Source organism: Melospiza georgiana, chromosome 17, assembly GCF_028018845.1.
Source record: "Melospiza georgiana isolate bMelGeo1 chromosome 17, bMelGeo1.pri, whole genome shotgun sequence".
Classification (NCBI taxonomy): Eukaryota; Metazoa; Chordata; class Aves; order Passeriformes; family Passerellidae; genus Melospiza; species Melospiza georgiana.
In genome coordinates, this window is record NC_080446.1 from 2,054,898 (window position 1) to 2,078,721 (window position 23,824).

At 48.6% G+C, this 23,824-nt stretch overlaps 1 protein-coding gene and 1 long non-coding RNA gene across 4 annotated transcripts; both read left to right on the top strand.

Annotated features, from left to right (window-relative positions):
* The first annotated feature begins 2,970 nt into the window (after positions 1-2,970).
* On the top strand, positions 2,971-23,824 carry DOK5 (docking protein 5). Its single transcript, XM_058036301.1, has 8 exons — positions 2,971-3,170; positions 13,874-13,981; positions 16,518-16,632; positions 16,720-16,839; positions 17,533-17,722; positions 20,291-20,426; positions 21,372-21,492; positions 23,227-23,824. Exons 1-8 carry the CDS (start codon positions 3,105-3,107, stop codon positions 23,325-23,327), a joined length of 957 nt encoding a protein of 318 aa, XP_057892284.1. The 5' UTR covers positions 2,971-3,104; the 3' UTR covers positions 23,328-23,824.
* LOC131090739 (uncharacterized) lies at positions 17,887-20,284 on the top strand. 3 transcript variants are annotated; one of them, XR_009115337.1, is made up of 3 exons: positions 17,887-19,714; positions 19,815-20,014; positions 20,065-20,284. It is a non-coding gene; the product is annotated as an uncharacterized LOC131090739 (long non-coding RNA). The 3 variants fall into 3 exon arrangements; XR_009115335.1 differs by having other exon boundaries at positions 17,887-19,465; positions 19,515-20,014; XR_009115336.1 differs by having other exon boundaries at positions 17,887-19,416; positions 19,465-20,014.

Genomic DNA, 23,824 nt, shown 5'->3' on the forward strand with positions numbered 1-23,824 from the left:
TGTCAAACGACACTTACATTTTAAAAAGTGGGAAACAAGTTTGGTTTTTTTTGTGGTTTTTTTTTGGGTTTTTTTTTTTTTTTTTTTTTTTTTCTGGAGATAGCACCGAGTGGAAAACCTGAACAATGAGATTTTCTGGCACATTCTTGGAATGCATTGCCCACATGGGAATTAAAGTGCATTTTCTCTTTGAACCGTGGCGTGTGTGAGGGATTTATGCTGTTCAAAGGGAAGATGTAAGTGGCCTCTAATATCCTCATTCATCAAAGAATAAGCACAGGCTTAAATCCACCTTGACTTAGCCGAGCTCTCAGGAATGTGTTTACCTGCAGGAATTTGCCAGTGACTGATGAAACCAGCAGAGAGTGTTTACAGGTCCTGCCAGGGATTAAAGGAACGTCTAAACTTGTTGAAAAACCATCTAAAGTGGCTCTGTCATTTCTTCCCTGCTCCAAATGCCTTTGAAACCCAGCCAAGCCTCTCTGGGCTTGTTTATTATTGTAATTTTTTAATCCTGGTTTAGAAGTCACTTGATGCTTCCAGCATTGGTACTGTGCAAAAGTGCATTTCGGGGTGGTTCTGCAGCCTGGGCTTTGCCTTGTGCAGCTGCTGCGTGGGCATTTCATGGGATGGTTTGGGATGGAGGGATCCTAAAGCTCATCCTGTTCCATCCCTGCCACTGTGCCAGGGTGCTCCAGCCTGGCCTTGGGCACTGCCAGGGATCCAGGGGCAGCCACAGCTGGAATTCCTCCCCAGTGTCCCACCTAAACCTCCTCTCTGGCAGTTTGAAGCCATTCCCTGTGTGATGTCCCTCTATCCCTTGTCCAAACTCTCTCCCCACCTCTCCTGCAGCTCCTCCAGACCCTGTGAGGCCACACTGAGCTCACCCCAAATCTTGTGCCCATGCCAGCTTTCCCAGCCTTTCCTTATAGGAGGGATGCTCCATCCCTCTGATCAACCTGGTGGCCTCAAGGTTGTGTTCCAGACTCATCTCAGAATATTCCCCTAATTTCTGGTGTGTTTTGGTGCATGGGGGTGGAAGGTCCTGCTGTTTCTGGCTGGAGCTGTTTGATTTTATGTATTCTGTAAGAAAAGCTCAGTGAAAAGGAGCGGGAAGGGTAAAATCCCGAAGTGAGGAGTGCAGACTTGCCTCCTGTATCCCCAGTGAATCAGTCCTCCAGCTGGAGAGCCCTCTGAAATCCACTCCATCAATGAATATTTCACAAAGCACAATCACCTCTTAAAGCAAGGGCTGTGAGCACCACGCTGCCCCCACATCACTCCTGGCTGCCCAAAATGAAGGAGCCCCACATCCAAACCAGACAGGACCACTTCCATCAGAGGTGATTTACCCTCGATAACCTTTCCCAACCTAAATCATTCTTTGATTCTGTGACCCGAATAAATATGGGCAGCTCTTCCCCACAGCCCTGAGCTCAGCCCAGCTGGGCTGCTCTCCCTGGGGTGCTCTGTGCTGTGTCCCTGCTCTGCCACCTCTGCTGTCCTATTTGTGATTTCCACCTCAGGACAATTCCCAAAGTAAAGCCTGGAGTCTGGCTGACCTCCTTGGGCCGTATTTGTGGCTCTATTAAAAGCAGTTATGCAGGGCTGAGCAGTCCCTTTTCCAGGCCACGGTATTTATAGCCAGGTAACCCGTGTGGAGCCACCAGAGCCCCTCTCCTCTGCATCTCCGGAGTGCTTGGCACTGCTTGCACGTTCTTGGAAAAGCAGAACTTGGAGGCGCAGAGGGCAATCCCACGCAAGCTCTGTCCTCACTGCAGCCACACAGCGCCCGTAAAAACCCAGCTCAGGCTGCGGGGACGCGGGGCAGCAGCTCGGGTTACCGTCCCTCGTCCTTGCGAGGGGATTCCGGAGAATCCCGCCTGAATTCCAGGCACCCGAAAGACTTTCAGGGACAGGCACTCGGCTCGGCTGGGCCAGCCGCGGCTGCGGGGCGCTGCGGGCTGGGCTGGGGGTGCGGGCACGGGGCAGCGGGGGTCGCACGGGGAGAGCGGGATGGAGCTGGGACAGCTCTGTCCCCGGCCAGGGGCGGTGCGGGGAAGGGCGGGACGGAGCGGAGCGCTCCGGGAGATGCGGGGAGGAGCGGGACGGAGCGGAGCGCTCCGGGAAATGCGGGGAGGAGCGGGACGGAGCGGAGCGCTGCGGAGCGCTGCGGAAGATGCGGGGAGGGGCGGGACGGAGCGGAGCGCTCCGGGAAATGCGGGGAGGAGCGGGACGGAGCGGAGCGCCGCGGGAAATGCGGGGAGGGGCGGGACGGAGCGGAGCGCTCCGGGAAATGCGGGGAAGGGCGGGACGGAGCGGAGCGCTCCGGGAAATGCGGGGAAGGGCGGGACGGAGCGGAGCGCTCCGGGAAATGCGGGGAAGGGCGGGACGGAGCGGAGCGCTCCGGGAGATGCGGGGAGGTGCGGGACGGAGCGGAGCGCTCCGGGAGATGCGAGGAGGAGCGGGACGGAGCGGAGCGCTCCGGGAGATGCGGGGAGGAGCGGGACGGAGCGGAGCGCTGCGGGAAATGCGGGGAAGGGCGGGATGGAGCGGAGCGCTCCGGGCGCGGTGCGGGGCTTTGCAGAGCGCTGCGGGCTCGCTCCGGGAGTGGCGCGGATCGTTCAGAGGGCGGTGCGGGGCGGGGCGGTGCGGGATACTCGGATGCGGTGCGGATCGCTCCGGAGGCGATGCGGGATGTTCAGAGGGGCGGTGCAGGGAGATGCGGGTCACTCAGGGGTCGTGCGGAGATATGCGGGAAACTCAGGGGCGGTGCGGATCGCTCCAGGAGTGCTGCGGGTCGCTCCTCAGGGCGGTGCGGGGCGGATCGCTCAGAGGGCGGCGTGGAGCGGGGCGGAGAGATGCGGGATACTCGGGGGCGGTGCGGATCGCTCCGGGCGGCGCTCCGGGGGCGGTGCTGCTCTCTCGGGGCGGTGCTGCTCTCTCGGGGCGGTGCTGTCCCAGCCGGGGCGGTGCTGTTCTGTTGTCTCGGGGCGGTGCCGTTCTGTTCTGTTCTGTTCCGCTCTGCTCTCCCGGGTGCGGCCGGCGCTGCCCGGCCATGCGGGCGGGCTGAGCGGCGCCGCCGCCGCCTGTCCCGGGCGAGGATGGCCTCCAATTTCAACGACATCGTCAAGCAGGGCTACGTGCGCATCCGGAGCCGCCGGCTGGGGGTGAGTGCCCGGGGGAACCTGCCCAGGGCTGGGCATTTTGCTATTTATTTCTTTTCCCCTGCCGCTCCTTTGTCCTCTTTATGCAAACTGAGCTGGGTGGGTTTTTCCGCAGGAAACAAAAAGGTGAGGAGAGAACAATGAAGGCACCTGAATGTGCATTGTATATAGGTGTGGATGGATATATTTATTTTCTCGATCTCTCCCGTCGGCGGCCGGGGATGCTGCGCTGCCTCCGCCGCCGTCCCAGCCCTTGGCTCCGGGAGGGATCCGGGGCTGGGGCCGTGCCCGGGGCGGGGGTGCGGGAGCTCCGGGCAGGGCTGGGGGTGCGGGAGCTCCGGCAGGCCCTAGGAAGATGAATAGGACTCAACCAAACACAAATTCGAAAAATCCTAGGTTTTTCTTCCATCTCCCACCTAGGCTTGAATAGCAATCATTATTATCTACAGCCCTAAACTCACCCCCCTCAACTTCTACCTATACGCAACCGTTTTCCTCATCCTAAATACAATCAAAGTCCTAAAGCTATCTGCCCTAGTAACTGCATGAAGGAACTATCTGCCCTAATAACTGCCCGGACCCTGCAGCGCTCGGGTGCTCCTGTTCTGCTGCCGCTCCGGGTTTGGGCCCCTGCGTGGGGCAGGTGAAGCTTTGCGGTGTTTTCGGGGCTTTTAGAGTCGCTTGAGTTGCACCAAATGAAAATTCTCGCAGCCCCCCTGAGGTGCTGGTGTAATATTGGGGTTGTTTCCAGGCTGTTCTGGGGCCGTGATCCCGGTTCTGGGGTGAGCTCTGGAGTTCCAGGGATGCTCCTCCAGCCCATACCCCATACCCCGGCAGGGGAGGGACTGGAGAGCTCCGTGTCCCTGAGGGAGCCTGGCCCAGGGGATGCACCTGGAAGAAGGCTGTGTGTGTGTATTGAACATTTCAATTGGTGTATCTGCCTCGCAGGACCGGAAAGAAACAGATTTATTGTGTTAAACACTCCAGAATTTGTTCATTTCGGGGGAGTGTCTGTGGTCCTCTGAAAGCCACTGCAGTTACAGTTCCCTTCTCTTGCCGTGCCCATTGTGGGCAGTGACTTCTCCACAGTTTTGGGAACTTGCATCTCCCTGGCTGCTTTGGAAACAGAAAACATTGAGAACTCTTCCATCAGGCTGCATTTCTCAGCCCTGCACTGGCAGGCACAGCTCATGCTGTAAAACCACGAGATTCTGTGACATTTTGAGGGAATGCCATTGTAGTAAATTGGGCACAATTGTGTCCTGATTGAGCCTCATTACAGTGTTCAGTTTGCTCTGGTGTAAAGGATGAGTAAGATTAAACTGTGATGCGTTTTCCCATGCTGTAACAGCAAAGCTCAATGAAGGTGTGAGTAAGGTTTTGTCCAACCACACAATAGTCGTGAATGCTGTCAGTGCTGGTGCCTTTCCTTTATTTCCAGACCACTCTGAGGGTGCTGCTGCTGAGGAAGGGCCGGATGCCCTCTTAGGAGATGTGACAGCTGTAAAAATGTCATTTCTCTGCCCCCTCTACTCAGAGTACACTGGGAGGTGCTTCTTAAATCAACCTTTTTAAAAGGCATTAAAAGCAAGACTTGGGTCTCCAGCCTGCTCTCCCTGCAAAGCTGATGAGTTGGATGTGGTATCATTAAAAAGAGCATTATCTGAAATATTCTTCCTCTTTTTTTATGGACCTACAGCCTACAAAGTGTAGGTATGCTGGCTTGTTGGGGTTTTTTTATGGACCATACACAGGTTATGATTCAGGGCTGCTTAGTTTCCAGCTTGGGAAGGGCTGGCCCATGACTCGAGAGCAGATGTGGCTGCAGATTCTCCCTGTGGCATTTTCTGTGAGCTGCTCCCAGCCCAGTGCCCTGATGTGCAGCAGTGGGGAATTATCACCAGTCTGGGGTCTCTGGAGGCAGGGCTGGAGCCTGTCCCTGCTCCTTGGTGCCCCTTCCTCCTGCTGCAGGTGTGATGGGACACCTGGGGCCGGCCGAGCCTGAATTCAGTCTCACTCAGTGGCTGCTGTTGGCTTGGCTCCTTCACAGGGTGAGCAATGGATTTCAACAGGTTGCTTTTGTTTTTTTGTTAATTGGGGTTTTTTTAAAAACCAATTATTTTGTTGTTTTGTTTTTGTTTAAACAGCCAACAGGTTGTTTCCCACAGCTGGGGAGGGCTGGAAAGGGAAGAAAAGGAAGGGAGAAAGGGAAGAAAATACTTCAAAGTATGGAAGAATAACTTTCAGACAGGTCCCCCAGGCCGTGGAACCATCAGGAAGGAAAACCCTGCCGGGCTCTGGTGGCTGAGGGATCTCAGCTCCCTCTGTGTGGCAGGATGCGAGTGGGAGTCGCTGCAGGCGCTGTCCTGTGCTGCGGGCACCGCTGCAGTCCCAGCACTGCTCTCTGGGCTGGATGCAGCCCCTGCCTGTGCCCCTGTGGCAGCTCCATCTCCAAGGGAACCGGCAGCCACAGATCGCCTCAGAAATGGCTCAGATCGCCTCAGAAACGGCTCAGATCGCCTCAGAAATGGCTCAGATCGCCTCAGAAACGGCTCAGATTGCCTCAGAAATGGCTTTCCTGAGGGCCTGGGGTGCAGGTGCCACCTTTGGAATGAAAGGGGGGCAGAGAAGCAGCTTGCTCAAACCCCAGCCCCCTCTGAAAGGAACGTGACAGCTCTGCCAGGCCCTGCTTTGTAATTCCGAAATTGAATTTAGGCTAATTAGCTCTGCACCTGAACCCTTCCTGCGTGCCTCGAACGTGTGAGTTTAATTGAATATTATTTAATAGGATGGTTTCCATAGCAACATTTGTGCCACATGTGTCTTCTGCAGAGCCAGATTTATTCAGGAAGAGTGAGCTTTCTCCTGGCTCTTTCCACCCTTGTGGGGAGGAGGATCATTGCCTGGGCTGGTGTGTCATTATTAGCAGTGACACACGGGAGGCTGTGAGCTGGGAAATGCTGACAGGGCAGAGGCAGCACCTCCAGAGAGCTCCAAAGCAGGGGAAAATCAGATTTGCTGTGGGAGCAGGGGTTCTGCCAGGGACCACCAGTGTCTGTGTCTGGGGAGGGACACTCAGCGCTTTGGCAGCTGATAAAGGGATTTATATCTGAGCATGAGGCAGGGCTGCTGCTGCTTTATGGCTTCTCTCTGTCTGAAAAGTCATTTTTGTGCTCATGATTTTCAGATCGTGCCTTATTCTGTGGGTACAGGTGTGACCTTTCTGAGGGGGGAGTGCATTGTGGAGATGTTTCCCTGGTGGAAAACCTGTTCTTGGCTTTCCATTTTTGGGATGTGAACACACCTGAGCTTTCTCTTCAGCTTGGGCTGGCTCAATTAAAAATGCCAATTAAAATCAGAACAGGAGCAGATCTTTGAAGTGGAGGGGTTTGCAGCACTGCTGAGCATGAGGAGCTGTACTAGGGAAAAGTGTGCTGGTTCCAGGCTCGCTTTTTGGGTTTGCACTCCCTGTCCAGGCCGAGCTTCCCCCTCAGTATCCTGAGCCCTGGTGGGAGATGTGACTGCTGGAGCTGTTCCCTCTTTAGTGTGACCCTCCTTGAGGACAGAAATGGGATCTGTGGGGCTCAGGTTTCTGTGCCTGAGGAGCCTGCCTGGCCCAAAGCATCTCCATCACATCAGGGGGAAGGAATGTGGAGTCAGGGGTGTCCTCTGCCCTTGGGGCACTCGTGGGCAGCCCTGCCTGCAGGGTTTGTGGTAACTGAGCCCTCGGCCTGTGCCAGGAGGGAGCTGGGGCTGCCACAGCTCTGCAGCCAGCTGTTTGCTCCTGGGAAATGCTCGAGTGCTGCTGGATTGATTGAAAAACTCAGCGGAAAAAAAATTGTCTCAGACATCTTTTTGTGAAAATCCTTTCCTTGGGATTTTTTCCTCCTGAGGAGCTGAGAGATCTCAGGAACAAAATGTAAACATTGATTATCTGCTGCTGTGGGATGCAACAGGTGCATCTGGGATTGGTCTCATGTGGTTTTTTGTAATTAATGGCCAATCACAGTGAGCTGGCTTGGACAGAGAGTCTGAGGCAGCTGCCTTTGTTATAATTCTTTTCCTTCTATTCTTTTTAGTATAGTTTTAATGTAATGTATATCATAAAATAATAAATCAAGCCTTCTGAAACATGGAGTCAACATTCTCATCTCTTCCCTCACCTGAAAACCCCTGTGAACACCGTCACAAAAATTAGTTCTTCATTTTCTGGCTTGCCTGCTTTGCTCTGCTTAGTGGTTTCCTGGCAATGTTAAACTTTCACCTGCAATGGGGAGGGTGTGGAGCCTTGCTGTGTTTATTGGAGTGCTGGGTGAGGAGTTCCCTGTGCACAGTGGCCAAGGCTGAGCTGGGAACACCCTGCAATTCTGTCCAGGGCTGTTCCCACTGAGCGCCAGTGCTGGCTGCACACCCTCATTTCAGATGGGAAAACTTCTGCCTGTGCCTAGAAATTTGGAGAAACTCCTGTGTCACCCTGGTTTTTTAAGATTTTTCTCAGCCTTCTGATGTTGACATTCTTGTAGTGAACTTTCTGTAAATAACTCGTTGTTTTGCATTCCTTTATAGAAGTAGAGAGAGTTGATGGTCTGTCCAGTGTCATTGGAGAGGTGGCACTGTCACCCTCCAATCCGCCGTCACTTTTGGAAATCTATAAATGTTGGAGTCAGAAGATAAACTTCCCTTTTCTTCACCTTGAGAGCAGCAATGTGAGCTTGTGTTCTTTCGTGTCCTACAGTGATGCTCCTGCCCGAAGCTCAGGGCTCGCCCAGTCCGGCAGAAAGGTTTGACTGTGGAAGGGCAGCAGAAAGGTTTGATTGTTGAAGGATGGAGCTCGGAGGGTTTGGGTTTGGGCTGCAGTGAGCGCTGTGGCAGCCTCACTGAGCAGCCTGGTGCTGCACACGCCCTGTGCCGTGCTCTGTGCCGGGCTCTGTGCAGCTCTGGGGCTGCGAACGCCGCCGGGAGGAGAGGCAGAGCGGGGGAGAGACGATCTGCGGGACTGGAACCATATGGTGCGGGAGATTGGGCGCCTGGGTACGTGTGCCAGCGAGTCAGCATGAGGATTTCACAGCCTGGGCTGCGAAAACTGGAAAGGAGAATGATGTAAGGCTGGGGGAAGGGAAAAAGTTCCTGTGTCTCAGTTTGAAGCAGCTTTATTAATAAAACTCTGCTCACCTCTGCAGCTCCTCTCAGTCTGGAAGTTGGAGGGAGGGAAAAGCTGAACAGATTTCTCAGGCACCAAGTGCAACCTGCAGGATATTAATCTCCCTGGAAATGCAGAGTTCTCCCAAGCTGCCAGATAAGGTGTTAGAATATATTCACAGATATTGAGATTTCTTATTGCTTGGAGCCTGTCAGTGGCAGCAGGGATGGCATCCAGAACATTCCTGGGGAGGTTGGAGCCTTTTCCTGCAGCTGATGAGGGGAGGGATCCCAGCGAAGGCCAGAGCAGCCCGCTCTGGGCACTGGGGCAGAAAACCCTGTGGGTTTGGTGTGGCACAGAGATGGGGGATCAGAGGCCAGGTCTGGGTCTGTTGGGGTGTTGGGAGGGTGCCCAGGATGAGGTGAGAGATGAGAATTTGACTCCAGGTTCTCAGAAGGCTGATATATTATATTATATTATATTATATTATATTATATTATATTATATTATATTAATCACATCACATTACATTTATTACATTACATTTATTACGTTACATTTACTATATTACATTTATTATATTGTATTATATATTAGATAATATTATATTATATTGATAATACCATATTACATTATATTTGTTATATATTACATTATATTATATATTATATATTATATATTATATATTATATATTATATATTATATTTTATATATTATATTTTATATATTATATATTATATATTATATATTATATATTATATTACAAATATAATGTATAATACAAATATATATAATGTATATATATACATTATATACATTTGTATATTATATACAAATATAATGTATAATACAATTAAATATATAATATATAATATATAATATATAATATATAATATATAATATATAATATATAATATATAATATATAATATATAATATATAATATATAATATATAATATACAATATACAATATATAATATATAATATGTAGTATATAATATATAGTATATAATATATATTGTATATTATATTCGAAAACTATACTAAAGAGAGAGGATACATCAGAATGCTGGAAGGGAATGAACATAAAAACCCATGACAGACTCAGAGAGTCCAACACAGCTGGCTGGGATTGGCCATTAAATTAAAACAATTCACATGCTGGGTAAACAATTCTCCAAGTCCCATTCCAAAGCAGCAAAACATGGAGAAGCTGAAGCTCCCCAGGAGAGGAAATCCTGGAGAAGGGATTTTTTCATGAAATATCACAGTGACATGTGTCCTCATGGGGTCACCCCTGTGCTGGGGATCAGGTGCTCAGCCTGCCTCTGGAGGGGGTACAAGGAAGTTTTGCAGCTCCCCTGGTGGAATCCCATTTTGTTTCTTTTGGTGTTTGACCTGTGGGAACAGCACGGAATGATGAGGGTCTTAATTTGTTCCCAAAGAACCCCACCAAAAGCCGAAAAGGACAAACCTCAGAACTATTCCTGATTTTCCCCAAAAGATTATACAGATCATTATTTGGAATATGGGACTCTTGCTTTGATGTTGGCACATCTTTGGAGGAGGAATGGTTTTTTTGTGCTTTCCATCCTGTTTTCAGATAAATCACCTTCTGTGCTCTTTGAAAGTTGGGCTTACTTTGTGAAGTCAATCAATTCCAAATGTTTCCATGGGCTGAATTGACTCCTAAACAAGTGCCTCTTACCCATTGCCATCTTGTTTAAGATATATATTTCACTGTAACAAGTTTAAAGCAAATCTGACCCTTTTCCTTTATCCCAAACGCTTCCCTGGCCTGCTGGTTGTGGATCCTGGCGCTCTTTTCCTTATTTCCTCTTTTTTTTTGGTAGAAAAATGTGTGATTTCTGCAGGTGACAGCCCCAGCCTGCACGGTGTGCCAGGGATGATTGCCCAGGCAGTGGAAGAGAAAGGAATCCTGATTATAAACAGGTGAAATTCACTCTGTGGTGCTTCTGGGGCCTTTTCATCAGCAGCTCCTTCCCCAGTGTGAAATTCTCCCTCTGCTGTGCAGGGCATTGCCCTGCAGTGAGATCAGGGATAAATGACATTTTGCAGAGCCTGTGGAAACACTTGAGAGAAAGTAACAGATGCAAGGGCTGCTCCTGAGAGTGACATCTTAATTTGAGCCTGACATCTTAATTTGGTGTTTGTGTAGCTTCAGGAACGCTGGGGAAGATGATGGACTGCTCCATTATCTTTTTGTCTGGCTTCATCAAGTGCTGTCAGAAATGCCAGCGAGAGTTCAAGCTGCTGGAATGGATATTGTTGGGCTTTTTGTTGTTGTTGTTTTGCTGATAATGTCACTTGTTTCGGTTCAGGAGATCAGTAGGGTAAACAGAGTGGTGTTTCCCCTCAGTGATGCCAGTGTAAGAGGTTAAATTGTCCCTTTGCTTGCCAAGTAATGTTTGTCTGGGGAGCTCTCAATGAATTCTCTGTCTGGCAAAGGAAAATTTGCTGTGGATGTGTCCAGGAAGGTGAGGGGGGATGTTTGCTGCTGTTCTGCATTGATCTGTTCTGAATGAGTGGCAGCTCCTGGCACGGTGCTTGTGCTGAAACACAAGTGGCCATTCCCTGGTAAATGCAGGAGTGCATTGCTTTTATGGACATTTTTAATGCAGCTTTCTCCGGCTTGGATCTTCCTAAACGTGAATGAACTCCTGAACTCAGCCCTTAATTACCCAGGTGAGACGTGAGGAATTCATACGGGCTGGGTTTGTGCATGGAGCAACCTGGAGAAGGGCAGGAGGGCTGGAAGAGGGTGGAAGGGGGAATTCTAGCAGGGAAATACTGGCTCTGCAGTCCTTTTATTCAGTGCTTCTTTAACTCGGCATTGCTCCATTCATCTAAATCAAAAGAAAAAAAAAAAAAAAACAACCAAACCCCCCCCCCCAAAAAAAACCCTAGAAAAACCCAAAAAACCAAACCAAAGCACAACAGCAACAAACCCCAAAAAAAAAACAAAAACAAAAACAAAAAACCCAAAAAAACAAATAAAGAGGAGCTTTGTGTTCTGAGAAGCTCTGAGAAGCCCACAGTTGGACACAGCACTGCAGATGTGCCTCATGGGGCTGGGCAGAGGGACAGGATCATTCCAGATGTGCTGGTCAGAGGGATAGGATCACTCCAGGTGTGCTGGACAGAGGGGCAGGACCACTCCAGATGTGCCCAGCAGAGGGTCAGGATCTCTCCAGATGTGCCCAGCAGAGGGGCAGGACCACTCCAGATGTGCCAGGGTCCCTCTCTCCCCTGCCAAGGCCCACCCTGGTGCAGCCCAGCCTGCTGGCACCCCCTGGCAGCTCCCACTGCCCTTCCCTGCCCATCCCTGGGGTTCCACAGCTGCTCCCCGGGCACTGAGCTGTGCCTGCAGCGCTTTGGGGAAATGGGGAGCAGTGGGGTGAGTTCACCTGTGCTGAGCCAGGGCTCGCTGCACACCTGGAGCTGTCTGCAGGGATGGCAGAAACTCTGGAAAAATTGATCACAGAAACCCCTCTGGTGCTCCCTGCAGCCCACAGCTGGTGCCAGAGGGTGCCAGCAGGCCGGGAGTGGGAGATTATTCCCATTATTCCCATTATTCCCATTATCCCATCTGCTGAGGGATGCTGGCAGGGTGTTTGTCACCTGGGCTCTGCAGGCAGCTCCTCACAAGCATCATCACCCCAGGCCTGCAGGTTTTTATTCTGTTTTCAGGCACAGCTGGGCTGCTCAGGGATGGAGCAGCTGCAGCCCTTCTCCCCTGGCTGGCTTTGGATGTGGCAGCTCAGGGCTGGAAAAATTGCTTTATTAGCACAAAGGGTTTGTTCCTGTGCAACTTCTGCCCCTTTTTTTTGGGGGTTTTCTTAGGTGTCATCTCAAAATCACGAGTCCAGCTCTGAAATACAGCAAGTGCAGCTCCTGCAGAGAAATTTGTGTGCCGTGAGGGATGAAAAGCTGAGTTTGTGAGGGAGCCCAGGCGTGGGGCAGCTCCCAGCCGTGCCTGCTGCCCTGCTGTGGCTGGGGTGGCCGTCACCCAGAGCATCCCGTGCCCTAATTAGCGAGCTCTGTGAGTGTTAATGAGCTCAGCAGTGCCCCGTGGCCTGTGGAGCTGGAGAGCCAGGTGCTCTGGCACACAGGAATCATTGCAAACCCTGCAGCTCCCTGATCCCGCACGGGGCTGCTCCCAGGATTGCGCCACGACGGGGCAGCACACCCAGCTGCAGATCCAGCTGCAAATCCTGCACACCCAGCTGCAAATCCTGCACACCCAGCTGCACATCCAGCTGCAAATTCTGCACATCCAGCTGCAGATCCAGCTGCAAATTCTGCACATCCAGCTGCAAATCCTGCACACCCAGCTGCAGATCCAGCTGCTGGCAGCACCCGCTGCCTGCCCAGAGCCCAGTTTAGCCCCAGGGAAGCCTTTGCTGTTCCTGCTGCCCAGTCCCAGTCCCAGGCTGGCTCTCTCCAGTTCCATGCCCAGCATGAACCGTGCCCTTGCACAAAGCTCAGCAGATGTTCAAGGAGCCAGGTCTGATGCTGAGCCCCAGCCTGGCTGCCTTTCTTCAGCTGTCCCTGCCAAGGGAGGGTTTCTGCTCTAAATGCTTCTTGGCTCTTCTTCTGGAATGGCTCTTCTCTCCCCTGATGGCCTTCAGCAGAGGAGTTTTTTCTGCTTTATTCAGCCGTATTAAGGATTTATATAAGGATTTGGGATTTCTAAATGTTGAGGTTCATGGGGTGTTTCAGGGGAGAAATTTGGTTTAGGTATTCTGGGTTTTAGTGGGATTGATAATGAATTGTGAGAGATTTGGGGAGATATTTTGTGGTATTGGTTAATTGTTTACTGGCAAACTGACTAAATAGGTTGAGAACGGCTTTTTTGGACTTGAAAAAGTAAAATAAATGGTGTTTGATGGCTGGGATGCCATCACTGATCACTGAATTCATGCTGTGAGCCACTTGCTGAGGGCCTGTCTGGTTATTTTTTTGTTATGCTCTCGAAATCCCACTGTTTTTGGTGGCAGTTTGGGTTTATTTCGAAGCTGCCAGGTGTGATGATGGAGAGTGGGCTGTGAGCAGTTGGCAGGGCTGGCAATTCCTGCCTCTGTGGGCAGGCTGAGCTCAGCTGAGAGGGCTGCAGGGAATGTGGCAGGAGATGGAGAGATGGAAAAGGTGATTTTAAATCCACCCTGCACAGAGCCTGCCCCAAATGACCGGGATTTAAATTCACTTAGACCCTGGGAGCAAAGTGACAGGATGGTCCTGGGTTCTGCCCTTAAACAATCTGCTTTTTGCATTGTCCATTACTCCTGGTGTTCACAGAGCACCCTTACTCACAAAATGCACAAAGTACGGAATTCACAAAACACGGAATTCACAAAAACCCTCCTCGCACACGAGGGTTTCTGGCTGGGCCCAAAGAAAGAGGATGGAGCTCCCCCAGAGCCTGGGCTTGTGTTCCCCATGAACTCCTGGGGTTCCACAGCTGATTGAGGATTTCCCTTCCCTGTTGGTGCTGCTGGTGCTCAGCTCAGAGCAGATGCCAAGTTCATCCTCTTGTGCCTCCAGATTTACCAGAGATGCTGGTTGGTGTTCAAAAAGGCCTCGAGCAAAGGGCCCAAGAGGCTGGAGAAGTTCTCAGATGAACGAGCTGCTTACTTCAGGTGCTACCACAAGGTAAGGAACAGGCTTCTCTCAAACTAATTGAGGAAAATTATTAATAACGTAAAATTATTGATGAAATTACTGATAACGTAAAATTATCAATACAATAATTAATAACATAAAATTATTGAGAAAATAATTGAGAAAAAATTATTGATAACATAGAATTATAGAGAAAATAATTGATAAAAATACAAAACTTGAACAGCCCTCATCAGTCCTGGGGGAGGTTTTATCCATTATAAAACCCTAAAGGGGACATCCTCACCGCTGGAGGTGTAAAACAGAAATAATGTGTTAAACAGAAATAATTCTTTTGGTGTAATATTAACCTTTAAATCCTTTCTAATCTAATCTTGCTCTATTTTTTAAAAGTGGGAAGGTCACAGTGCCCTAAAATAGAGGTAATGTGGGAGCACTCAGCTGGGGTTTATGGAGTGAACTGGGAATTTGCATACACAAAGCAAATTGCCCACATAATTCCTTTGGTGCCACAAGGGAGGGAAAATAATTAGAATTCAGGCTGCAAAATCTGCAGACCGAGTTGCTTTTCAGGTGAGTGTCTGGTTTTCACTTGTTAAAAATAAATAAGCAACCACAAATTGCCACATTCTTGAACAAAATACTGGAGGAAGGAGGAAATTCTTATTTCTTTTGCCTTAGTGATGTGCCAGAATCCTCAATATTCCAATAAAAGCTGAGCTAATTGTGTCCTGCTGACAGGAATGCACTGAGCCCTCGAGGGGCTGGGTTTTAATCTGATTGTATTAATCTTGCCTTGCAACAGCAGGAGTCATTTAAGCAGTCTTTTCTGCCTGTTTTATGGAATAATCCATTTGGAAAATTGGATTGTGGAACGTGTAATTGTTTTCCAGGCAAAACTGTATCGGTGGCAAATGAAATGTTTCCAGTCTGACCACTCTGCTGAGGAGGAGGAGCTGCTGAACATTTATTTTAGTGATTGCTGTCACTTAGCTGGGAGTGAGGAGTGAGGCACCAGGCTCAGGGCTTTGGGTGTAAAAGCTTTTTCCAGTCATTGTTTGGCACCCAAACAACAGAAATCTGATTCTGAATCTTTAAAACACTTTCTGATAATGAAAACTGTGATTTTATTTTTGCTTTTATTTTTTTTTTGAAGTGGAGCAGTCTAACAAATCCTCAACTTTCCCTCAATAAAAAATAATACAGAGAGCAGCTTTTCTGCACTGTGCTGGAGCTCCAAACTGGGTGAATCCTTTGGGTTCCCACCTGCCCCTCTGTGGTGCTGCTGCCCCAGGCTGTGTTTCTCCTGCCCCTCGTGTGAATATTGCTCAGCCTGGAGGGAGCTCTGGTTCCCCCTCTCCCCTGGCTGCAGTTCCCTCAGGATGGTGGTGTCCTGGATGATGTCCCTCACTGATGTCCTGCAGAGCTGGGGCGTCACCATGATACTTTATGAAAAATCCCTTTGCCAGGATTTTTCTCCTGAGAAGCTGAGAACCCTCAGAGGAAAAGAAAAACAACAATTATATTCTGCTGTGGAATGCAACAGGTGCATCTGTGATTGGTCAGTGCTGGTTGTTTTTAATTAATGGCCAATCACAGTCAGCTGGCTTGGACTCTCAGAGAGTCCTTTGTTATTTATTCCTTTTAACGAGCTTTTGTTATTTATTCCTTTCTATTCCTTTCAAGCCTTCTGATGAAATCCTTTCTTCCATTCTTTTAGTATAGTTTTAATATATAATTTTCTTTTAATATAATATATATCATAAAATAATAAACCAGCCTTCTGAAACATGGAGTCAGATCCTCATCTCTTCCTCATCCTGGGACCCTTTGAACATCCACCACATTGGAGGATGTGGCTGCTGCATCTCCCAAGGGAGGACGGAATTTTGTCACAGACATCTTTTATGAAAAATCCTTTCCTTATGATTTTTTCCTCCTGAGAAGCTGAGAGGCCTCAGGAACAAAATGTGAACAATGGTTATCTGCTGCTGTGGGATGCAACAGGTGCATCTGGGATTGGTCTGATGTGGTTGTTTGTAATTAATGGCCAATCACAGTCAGCTGGGTTGGACAGAGAGTCTGAGCCACAAACCTTTGTTATCATTCTATTCTATTCTATTCTATTCTATTCTATTCTATTCTATTCTATTCTATTCTATTCTATTCTATTCTATTCTATTCTATTCTATTCTATTCTATTCTATTCTATTCTATTCTATTCTTAGCCAGCCTTCTGATGAAAATTTTTCTTCTATTCTTTTAGTATAGTTTCAATGTAATATATATCATAAGATAATCAATCAGCCTTCTGAAGCACGGAGTCAGATCCTCGTCCCTTCCCTCACCCTGGGACCCCTGTGAGCACCACCACAGAATTTCCCCTGGCATTTCCCGCTGAGGTGATTCCTGCAGGGCTGCGTCTCCTCAGGAGCCATCCCAGAGACCCTGGCCCTGCTGGTGCTGTCCCACCCTCCTCTCCCTCTCCTTCCCCTCCTCTGCTCCCCAGCGAGGCACGGATCCCTTTCCAGGCTCCCCACTCCAATCCCCAATTGTGCTTTCCCAGGTCACGGAGCTCAGTAACGTGAAGAGCATCTCGAGGCTGCCCAAAGGCACCAAGAAGCACGCAGTGGGCATTTATTTCAGTGATGACACCTCCAGAACCTTCGCTTGTGACTCAGGTGGGTCAAACAGGCGCGCTCGGAGCGCTGGCTGTGGAATTATAAACGTGATGTACCCACACAGAGATTTTCTGGGCATTTGTGCAGAGCTTGAGGCAGATGAGTGGTGCAAGGTGCTGCAGATGGAGTGCCTGGGAACACGAATTAATGACATTAGCCTTGGAGAGCCTGACTTGTTGGCATCTGGAGTAGAGAGGGAGCAGAGTGGTAGGTACAGAAATATCGACGTTTTCCATTTTTTATTGCATTATTTTCAAGCCTTTTAGACTGTACATAATGATATTGGAAATTAAAAGGAGCAAAACTGTTTTTCCAAGTCCTCCTTGCTTGTTTTGGGGTGTTGGTTTTGGTTGGTTGGGGGTTTATTTTTGGCTCTTGCTACCGGAGATAATAAATAAGTTATCTAGAATTATTTTGGAGTAGCACTTCCCTTTCTCAGATCAGTTAGCTGCTCTTGGAGATGGGAACGATTTGTTGTGTGTCTTTTTGGTGTGATGTCAGTGGCTGAGGCTTTGTAAAGAGAATAATAAATAACAGTAATTGCATGCAAAACCTGAGCCCGTGGCTACTCCACTTTCCTGTGCAAATGAGCTCATTACCTGCTCAGGCACTGGATTTATTCACAAATTGCTCACAACTTTATGAGCTGTTTGCAAATACCAGGATTATGCTGGTGCACTTCTCCTCAGGCTCTGAGTGCACACACAAATATTTGATGCCCTTTGGGTGCAGCATTTGACTGCCCCAAACGTGGGGTTTACAGAGTTACAGAAGGAATTCTTTGTGTGGGAATGATTAGCTCTAAGTGCAAACAATAGGGATGGAAAATAGGAAATTCCTTGAATGACTTGCACCTGTGCTGGGCAGGGATTTTAGACTAACCTTTTGTTTTTCTCCCAGAGAGATTCAATGTGTATTTGATGCCATCCCCTAATTTAGATGTGCATGGGGAATGTACCTTGCAGATAACATTTGAGAATATCTGTCTTTGGGACATCCAGAATCCCAGAGTCAAACTGGTCTCGTGGCCTCTCAGTGCCCTGCGGCGCTACGGGCGCGACCCAGCCTGGTTCACCTTCGAGGCGGGCAGGTAGGTGGGCATGGGTGCTCTGGGTGGGCATGGGTGCTCTGGGTGGGCTGGGCTCCTGTGGGTGGGTTTGGGCTCCTGTGGGTGGGCTGGGGTGCTGTAGGTGGGCTCGGCTCCTGCAGGTGGATTTGGCTCCTGCAGGTGGATTTGGGTCCTGTGGTTGGGCTCGGTTCCTCTCTGCCTTCCCAGGGGTGTCTCCACCTTTCCCCAAGGGTTTCCAAGGGTTTGGGAGCTGATCTGCAGCCAGAAGCCAGCCTGGACCCGTTGCAATTAAAGGGGTGAAACAAGTATAACCCCCCCCAACCCAAAAAAAACCCAAACAACTAATTGAAACAGTGAAACAAATATAACCCGCCCAAAAACCAAATTAAAATGCTAAACAAATATAACCCCCCAGAAGGCAAATTAAAATACTGAAATAAATATAACCCCTCCCCCAATCCAAATTAAAACACTGAAACAAATACGCCTCCCCCCTAAAAAACTAATTGAAATAGTGAAACAAATATAACCCCCTCAGAAACCAAATCAAAATGCTAAACAAATATAATTCCCCAAAAGCCTGATTAAAATACTGAAACAAATATAGCTCCTCCCAAAGCAATGCAATTAAAATACTGAAACTAGTATAAACCCTCCCAAAAAACCAAATTAGTAGACTGAAACAAATATAACCCTTCCCAAAAATCATCCAATAAAAATACTGAAACAAGTATAAACTCCCCCCCAAAAAGCCAATCAGTTAATTTACAGAAACAAATATAACCCCCACAACAAGTCCATTTAAAATACTGAAACAAATATAAACCCTTCCAAAAAGCCCAATTAAAATACTGAAACAAGTATAAACCCTCCTTAAAAATCCAATTAAAATACTGAAACAAATATAACCCCCCTCAAAGCAAATTAAAATATTGAAACAAGTGTAACCCCCCCAGAAGCCTAATTAAAATGGTGAAACAAGTATAAGTCCCACAACCCAATTAAAATAGTGAAACAAATACAAACACCTGTTAAAATACTGGAACAAATCTACACCCCTAAAAAAAGCCACATAAAATTTGTATTTGTTGTTTCAAGAGGAAGACAAAAGTCTGCATCACTCATTAAAAGTCCAAAAGGGAAAGACAAATTAATCCTGCCTGACACAGATTCCAGATAGAGCCTAAATATAAAAATCTGGGTTTGTGCAGGAGCTCTCCAGAGCCTTTGCAGCGGTGAAGGAGCAGCTGGGTGTCAGTGAATGCACCAGGGCTGCACACAAGCACAGACAGCAATGATGCCCTTTGGTTTTTGTGGTTTTTTTCATGTTCCCTGTATTCTCTGCACATCCATTTGTAGCTCTGTGGCTGTTGTATCAGTGGCTGCTTGTCCCTGTGGTTTTCCATGGCTTTTCCCTAGGCAGAAAGACAAAACAAATTCCAGAGCTCCAAGTCCTGAGGGCACAGAGCCCCAGTGCTCTCCTGGTTCTTGCTGGGAACCAAAATTGAGAACAACTCTCAGAGATATTTCATGGACCCAAGATCCACTCTTATATTACCTCCTTACTAAATGATCCCGAGTTCCATTTCCAAGTTGAGAAAAGGCAGAAACAGAGAGTGGCAATAGCTTTGTTCCGTTTCCTGATTGAGGAAGGGCAAAAAACAGGTGGAAATAACTTTTTCCCATTTCCTGGTTGAGAAAAGGCAGAAACAGAGGTGTCAATAACTTTGTTCCCTTCTGGTTGAGAAAAGGCAGGAACAGAGAGTGGAAATAACTTATTCCATTTCCAGGTTGACAAAAGGCAGAAACAGAGAGTGGCAATAACTTTGTTCCATTTCCTGGTTGAGAAAAGGCAAAAAACAGGTGGAAATAACTTTTTCCCATTTCCAGGCTGAGGAAAGGCAGGAACACAGGGTGGCAATGACTTTGTCCCCTCCTGGTTGACAAAAGGCAGGGACACAGGGTGGCAATAACTTGTTCCATTTCCATGTCGAGAAAAGGCAGGAACAGAGGGTGGCAATGACTTTGTTCCATTTCCTGGTTGAGAAAAGGCAGAAACAGAGGTGTCAATAACTTTGTTCCCTTCTGGTTGAGAAAAGGCAGAAACAGTGAGGTGGAAATAACTTTGTTCCATTTCCTGGTTGAGGAAAGGCAAAAAACAGGTGGAAATAACTTTGTTCCGTTTTCTGGTTGAGGAAAGGCAGGAACTGAGGGTGGCAATAACTTTTTCCCATTTCCAGGCTGAGGAAAGGCAGGAACACAGGGTGGCAATGACTTTGTCCCCTCCTGGTTGACAAAAGGCAGGGACACAGGGTGGCAATAACTTTGTTCCATTTCCATGTCGAGAAAAGGCAGGAGCAGAGGTGGCAATAACTTATTCCATTTCCAGGTTGACGAAAGGCAGGAACAGAGGGTGGCAATAACTTGTTCCATTTCCTGGCTGAGAAAAGGCAGGAACGGAGGGTGGCAATGACTTTGTCCCCTCCTGTTCCCCCCTGGTTGTGCGAGGGGGTTTTGGGGTGGCTCGGGGAGGTTCTGGCTCCCTCGGGGCCGGACCCTGCGCTGCCCTGGCTGTGCTGTGCCTTGCAGGATGTGTGACACGGGAGAGGGGCTCTTCATCTTCCAGACCAGGCACGGCGAGGCCATCTACCAGAAGGTGCACTCGGCCGCCCTGGCCATCGCCGAGCAGCACCAGCGGCTGCTGCAGAGCGCCAAGGACTCCAGGGTAGGGTGGGCAGGGGAGGGCACGGGCAGGGGGGTCTGCAGTGGGCACCCACCCAGACTGGGCTCTTCAGGGGGAGTGTTATTGGGATTGCCGTAATCATCATTAGCAGTGTAATTACTTTATTATTATTAATATTCTTACTATTAATAATGAAGTAATTATTATACTTTAGTTATTATGCTATTATATTTAAGAATGATACTGTATATAATTTATTATTATTATTATTATTATTATTATTATTATTATTATTATTATTATTATTATTATTATTATTATTATTATTATTATTATATTGTGCTTGATAATAAAATTCAGAGCAATCTGTATAAGTAGAATTCCTGTTCAAGGATAAGTGCGCGTTCCACAGTGTTTGTGGGTTAGCAAAGTTAGTTCATTCAATTTTTAGTAGTAGTAATAATAATAATAATAATTTTTTATTGTTATCATTAAATTCTGCTTGATTATAACATTTAGGCAATCTGTATAGCTATTATTATTATTATTATTATTATTATTATTATTATTATTATTATTATTATTATTATTATTATTAAATTCTGCTCGATTATAAAATTCAAGGCAATATGTATAACTGGAATTCCCGTGAAAAGCAATTGCTGATAGAAACAACAAGGACACACACATTCCTCAATGTTTGTGGGTACAAAGTTAGTTTGTTCAATATATTATATAGGATTATTATTATTATTATTACTGCTTAGGATTGTTATTATATTATTAATATTAGTATATTATTATTATTATTATTATTATTATTATTATTATTATTATTATTATTATTATTATTATTATTATTATTATTATTATTAAATTCTGCTCGATGATAACATTTAGTGCAGTGTGTGTAGCTGGCATTCCTGTCAGAAGCAGTTGCTGAGCCAGGCGTGCTGCGGGTGTGGCTGACCCTGTCGTGCCTTGCAGCTGCAGCTGAGGAGGAGCGAGCGGGCCGTGTCCCTGGGCACCGTGGTGCCCCTGCCCCGCAGCGCCTACTGGCACCACATCACCCGCCAGCACAGCACGGGGCGCCTGCTGGGGCTGCCAGGTGAGGATGTGCCAGCTGGACACTGCCCTGGGGACACTGAGACACCCCTGACACTGCCCCGGAGGGACACTGAGCCGCTGCCCCAGGGTGGCACTGAGCCATACCTGATACTGCCCCCAAGGTGGCACCGAGACACCCCTGGCACTGCCCCGGTGGGACACTGAGACACTGCCCAGGTGGCACTGAGACAGCCCTGGCACTGAGCCCCGACACTGCCCCCAGGGTGGCACTGAGACACCCCTGGCACTGCCCCAGTGGGACACTGAGACACTGCCCAGGTGGCACTGAGACAGCCCTGGCACTGAGCCCTGACACTGCCCAGGTGGCACTGAGACAGCCCTGGCACTGAGCCCCGACACTGCCCCTAGGGTGGCACTGAGACAGCCCTGACACTGCCCTGGTGGGACACTGAGACACTGCCCAGGTGGCACTGAGATAGCCCTGGCACTGAGCCCTGACACTGCCCCCAGGGTGGCACTGAGACAGCCCTGGCACTGCCCAGGGGACACTGAGACTGCCCTGACACTGCCAGGTGGCACTGAGCCACACCTGATACGGAGCCACCCCTGACACTGCCCCCAGGGTGGCACTGAACCTGAATGCTGCTCTGCTCCATGGGGGTGGCATTTATGGGGGTGGCACTCATGGAGGTGACTCTCAAGCTGAACGCTGCTCTGCTCCATGGGGGTGGCACTGATGGGGGTGACACCCATGGGGGGGGGTGACACTCGTGGGGGTGGCACTCGTGGGGGTGGCACTCACCTGAACACTGCTCTGCTCCATGGGGACAAGGACATGTCCTGTTTGGGAGGGACAGCTGGGGATGCTGTGGCCAGCAGCAGCAGGGACAGTTTGGGTGCCGTGTCCCCGGTTTAGGAAGGACATTGAGCTGGGGGAGCGAGGGCACCACGGCTGGGGAGGGTCTGGAGCACAGATGCTGTGGGAGCTGGGGCTGTTTGTGCTGGAGCAGAGGGGGCTCAGGACAGACCTGCCCCGAGCTCTCAGTGCCTTTTGTACCACCTGGCTCTGCATGGCTGCCTTGTGCTGAGAACCTTCAGTATTCACTTTGTGTGCCTGTTAAAACTCACCCAAAACAGCCACGCCCCCAGAACAGGGAAATGAGGGGAAATAAAAGGAGATGCTCAGACCTCAGAGGAGCTGGGCCAAAGTCAGCTCCTTGGAGTCGTGTTTGTTTTCAGAATTAAACCCCCCAAAAAAGCGCCTTAAAGGAACTATTTTTCCCTGTTCTTTCTTTCCAACGCTAGAGGGGGCAGGCAGCCCATGGAAAGCTCCTTGCAGGGCAGGGATGCAGGATGAAGCAGCGGCTGTCCATGCATGGGGACATGGCAGGAGGAGCTGCTGGTGGCACAGTCTGTGCCCTTCCCCAGAGCCCTTTATTAAATCAGCAATGCAGCACGGAGCTGGCACGAGAGAAGCAGACTGCAGGGTTTATATTTAGAAAAATACCTTGCTTGTTAGACTGGGAAAAAAAAAGGATCTAAAAGAGCATTTTTACATTTTAAACGCAAGTCAGAACTTATAAAAAGCAAATTAATAACTTTTTTTTTTAAACTTTCTGTTCTGAGGGAAGGGGTAAAGACGATCTGCGTGGGTGTTTCTGAGCTGGAGCAGCAGATCAAGCAGGGTTAGGCTGAGTTAACTGCTGTGTGTGTGAATCCTGCCTGGGTGCTGTGTTTAACTGGGCTGTTTTTCCCTCCCTGGCTCTCTCTCAAGGTGCTCCCAGCCCCCTGAAGCTCCCTGGCACCACGGACACCTTTCCATCCTGCAGCCCAGGAGAGGAGCCCAGGCACAGCCTGGCTGCCTCTGCCCTCTGAGCAGCAGACAAGGGTGGAAATGCACACAAGCCCATGTTGGATGAAGAATTCCTGCGATACAAAGGATTTTTTAAACTTTGCCAAAAGCAGAAACGCTCCTGTGGATGTTTGGGGAGAGGAGCCAAGCCACCAAACCCTCTGGTGTAACTTTAAATGCACTGGACAGAGAAGAAATCACTCCCTGAACACTCCCACTGATTTTGTATGATAGGTATGTTGTAAATATGTGAGAATCTGCCGTAGCGTGGTTATTTTGGCTCCCGACACCGATTTGTGGCAATGCTTACCTTGAATTTTTCCCATTATTGTCACCCTGTTCCTGATCTCTGGAATGGTGGCCAGTTTGAAACAACTCTTGGATACAATTTTTCCTGTTTGAAGACTTGATTGATTTCTTTTAAAAGAATCTCCTCTTTCCTATATTTATTTCCATCTCTGTAAACATTGAAAATAAAAAAAAAAGTCCCATGCAATTTGTGGTGCAGTGATTTGGTTTT

Bases quoted from the DNA above. Each gene is read 5' to 3' on its own strand.
- DOK5 (XM_058036301.1), top strand. From the start codon at position 3,105: ATGGCCTCCAATTTCAACGACATCGTCAAGCAGGGCTACGTGCGCATC. The intron at 13,982-16,517 runs GTAAGGAACAGG...GTGCTTTCCCAG, and splicing joins ACTTCAGGTGCTACCACAAG to GTCACGGAGCTCAGTAACGT. The intron at 16,840-17,532 runs GTAGGTACAGAA...TTTTTCTCCCAG, and splicing joins AGTAGAGAGGGAGCAGAGTG to AGAGATTCAATGTGTATTTG.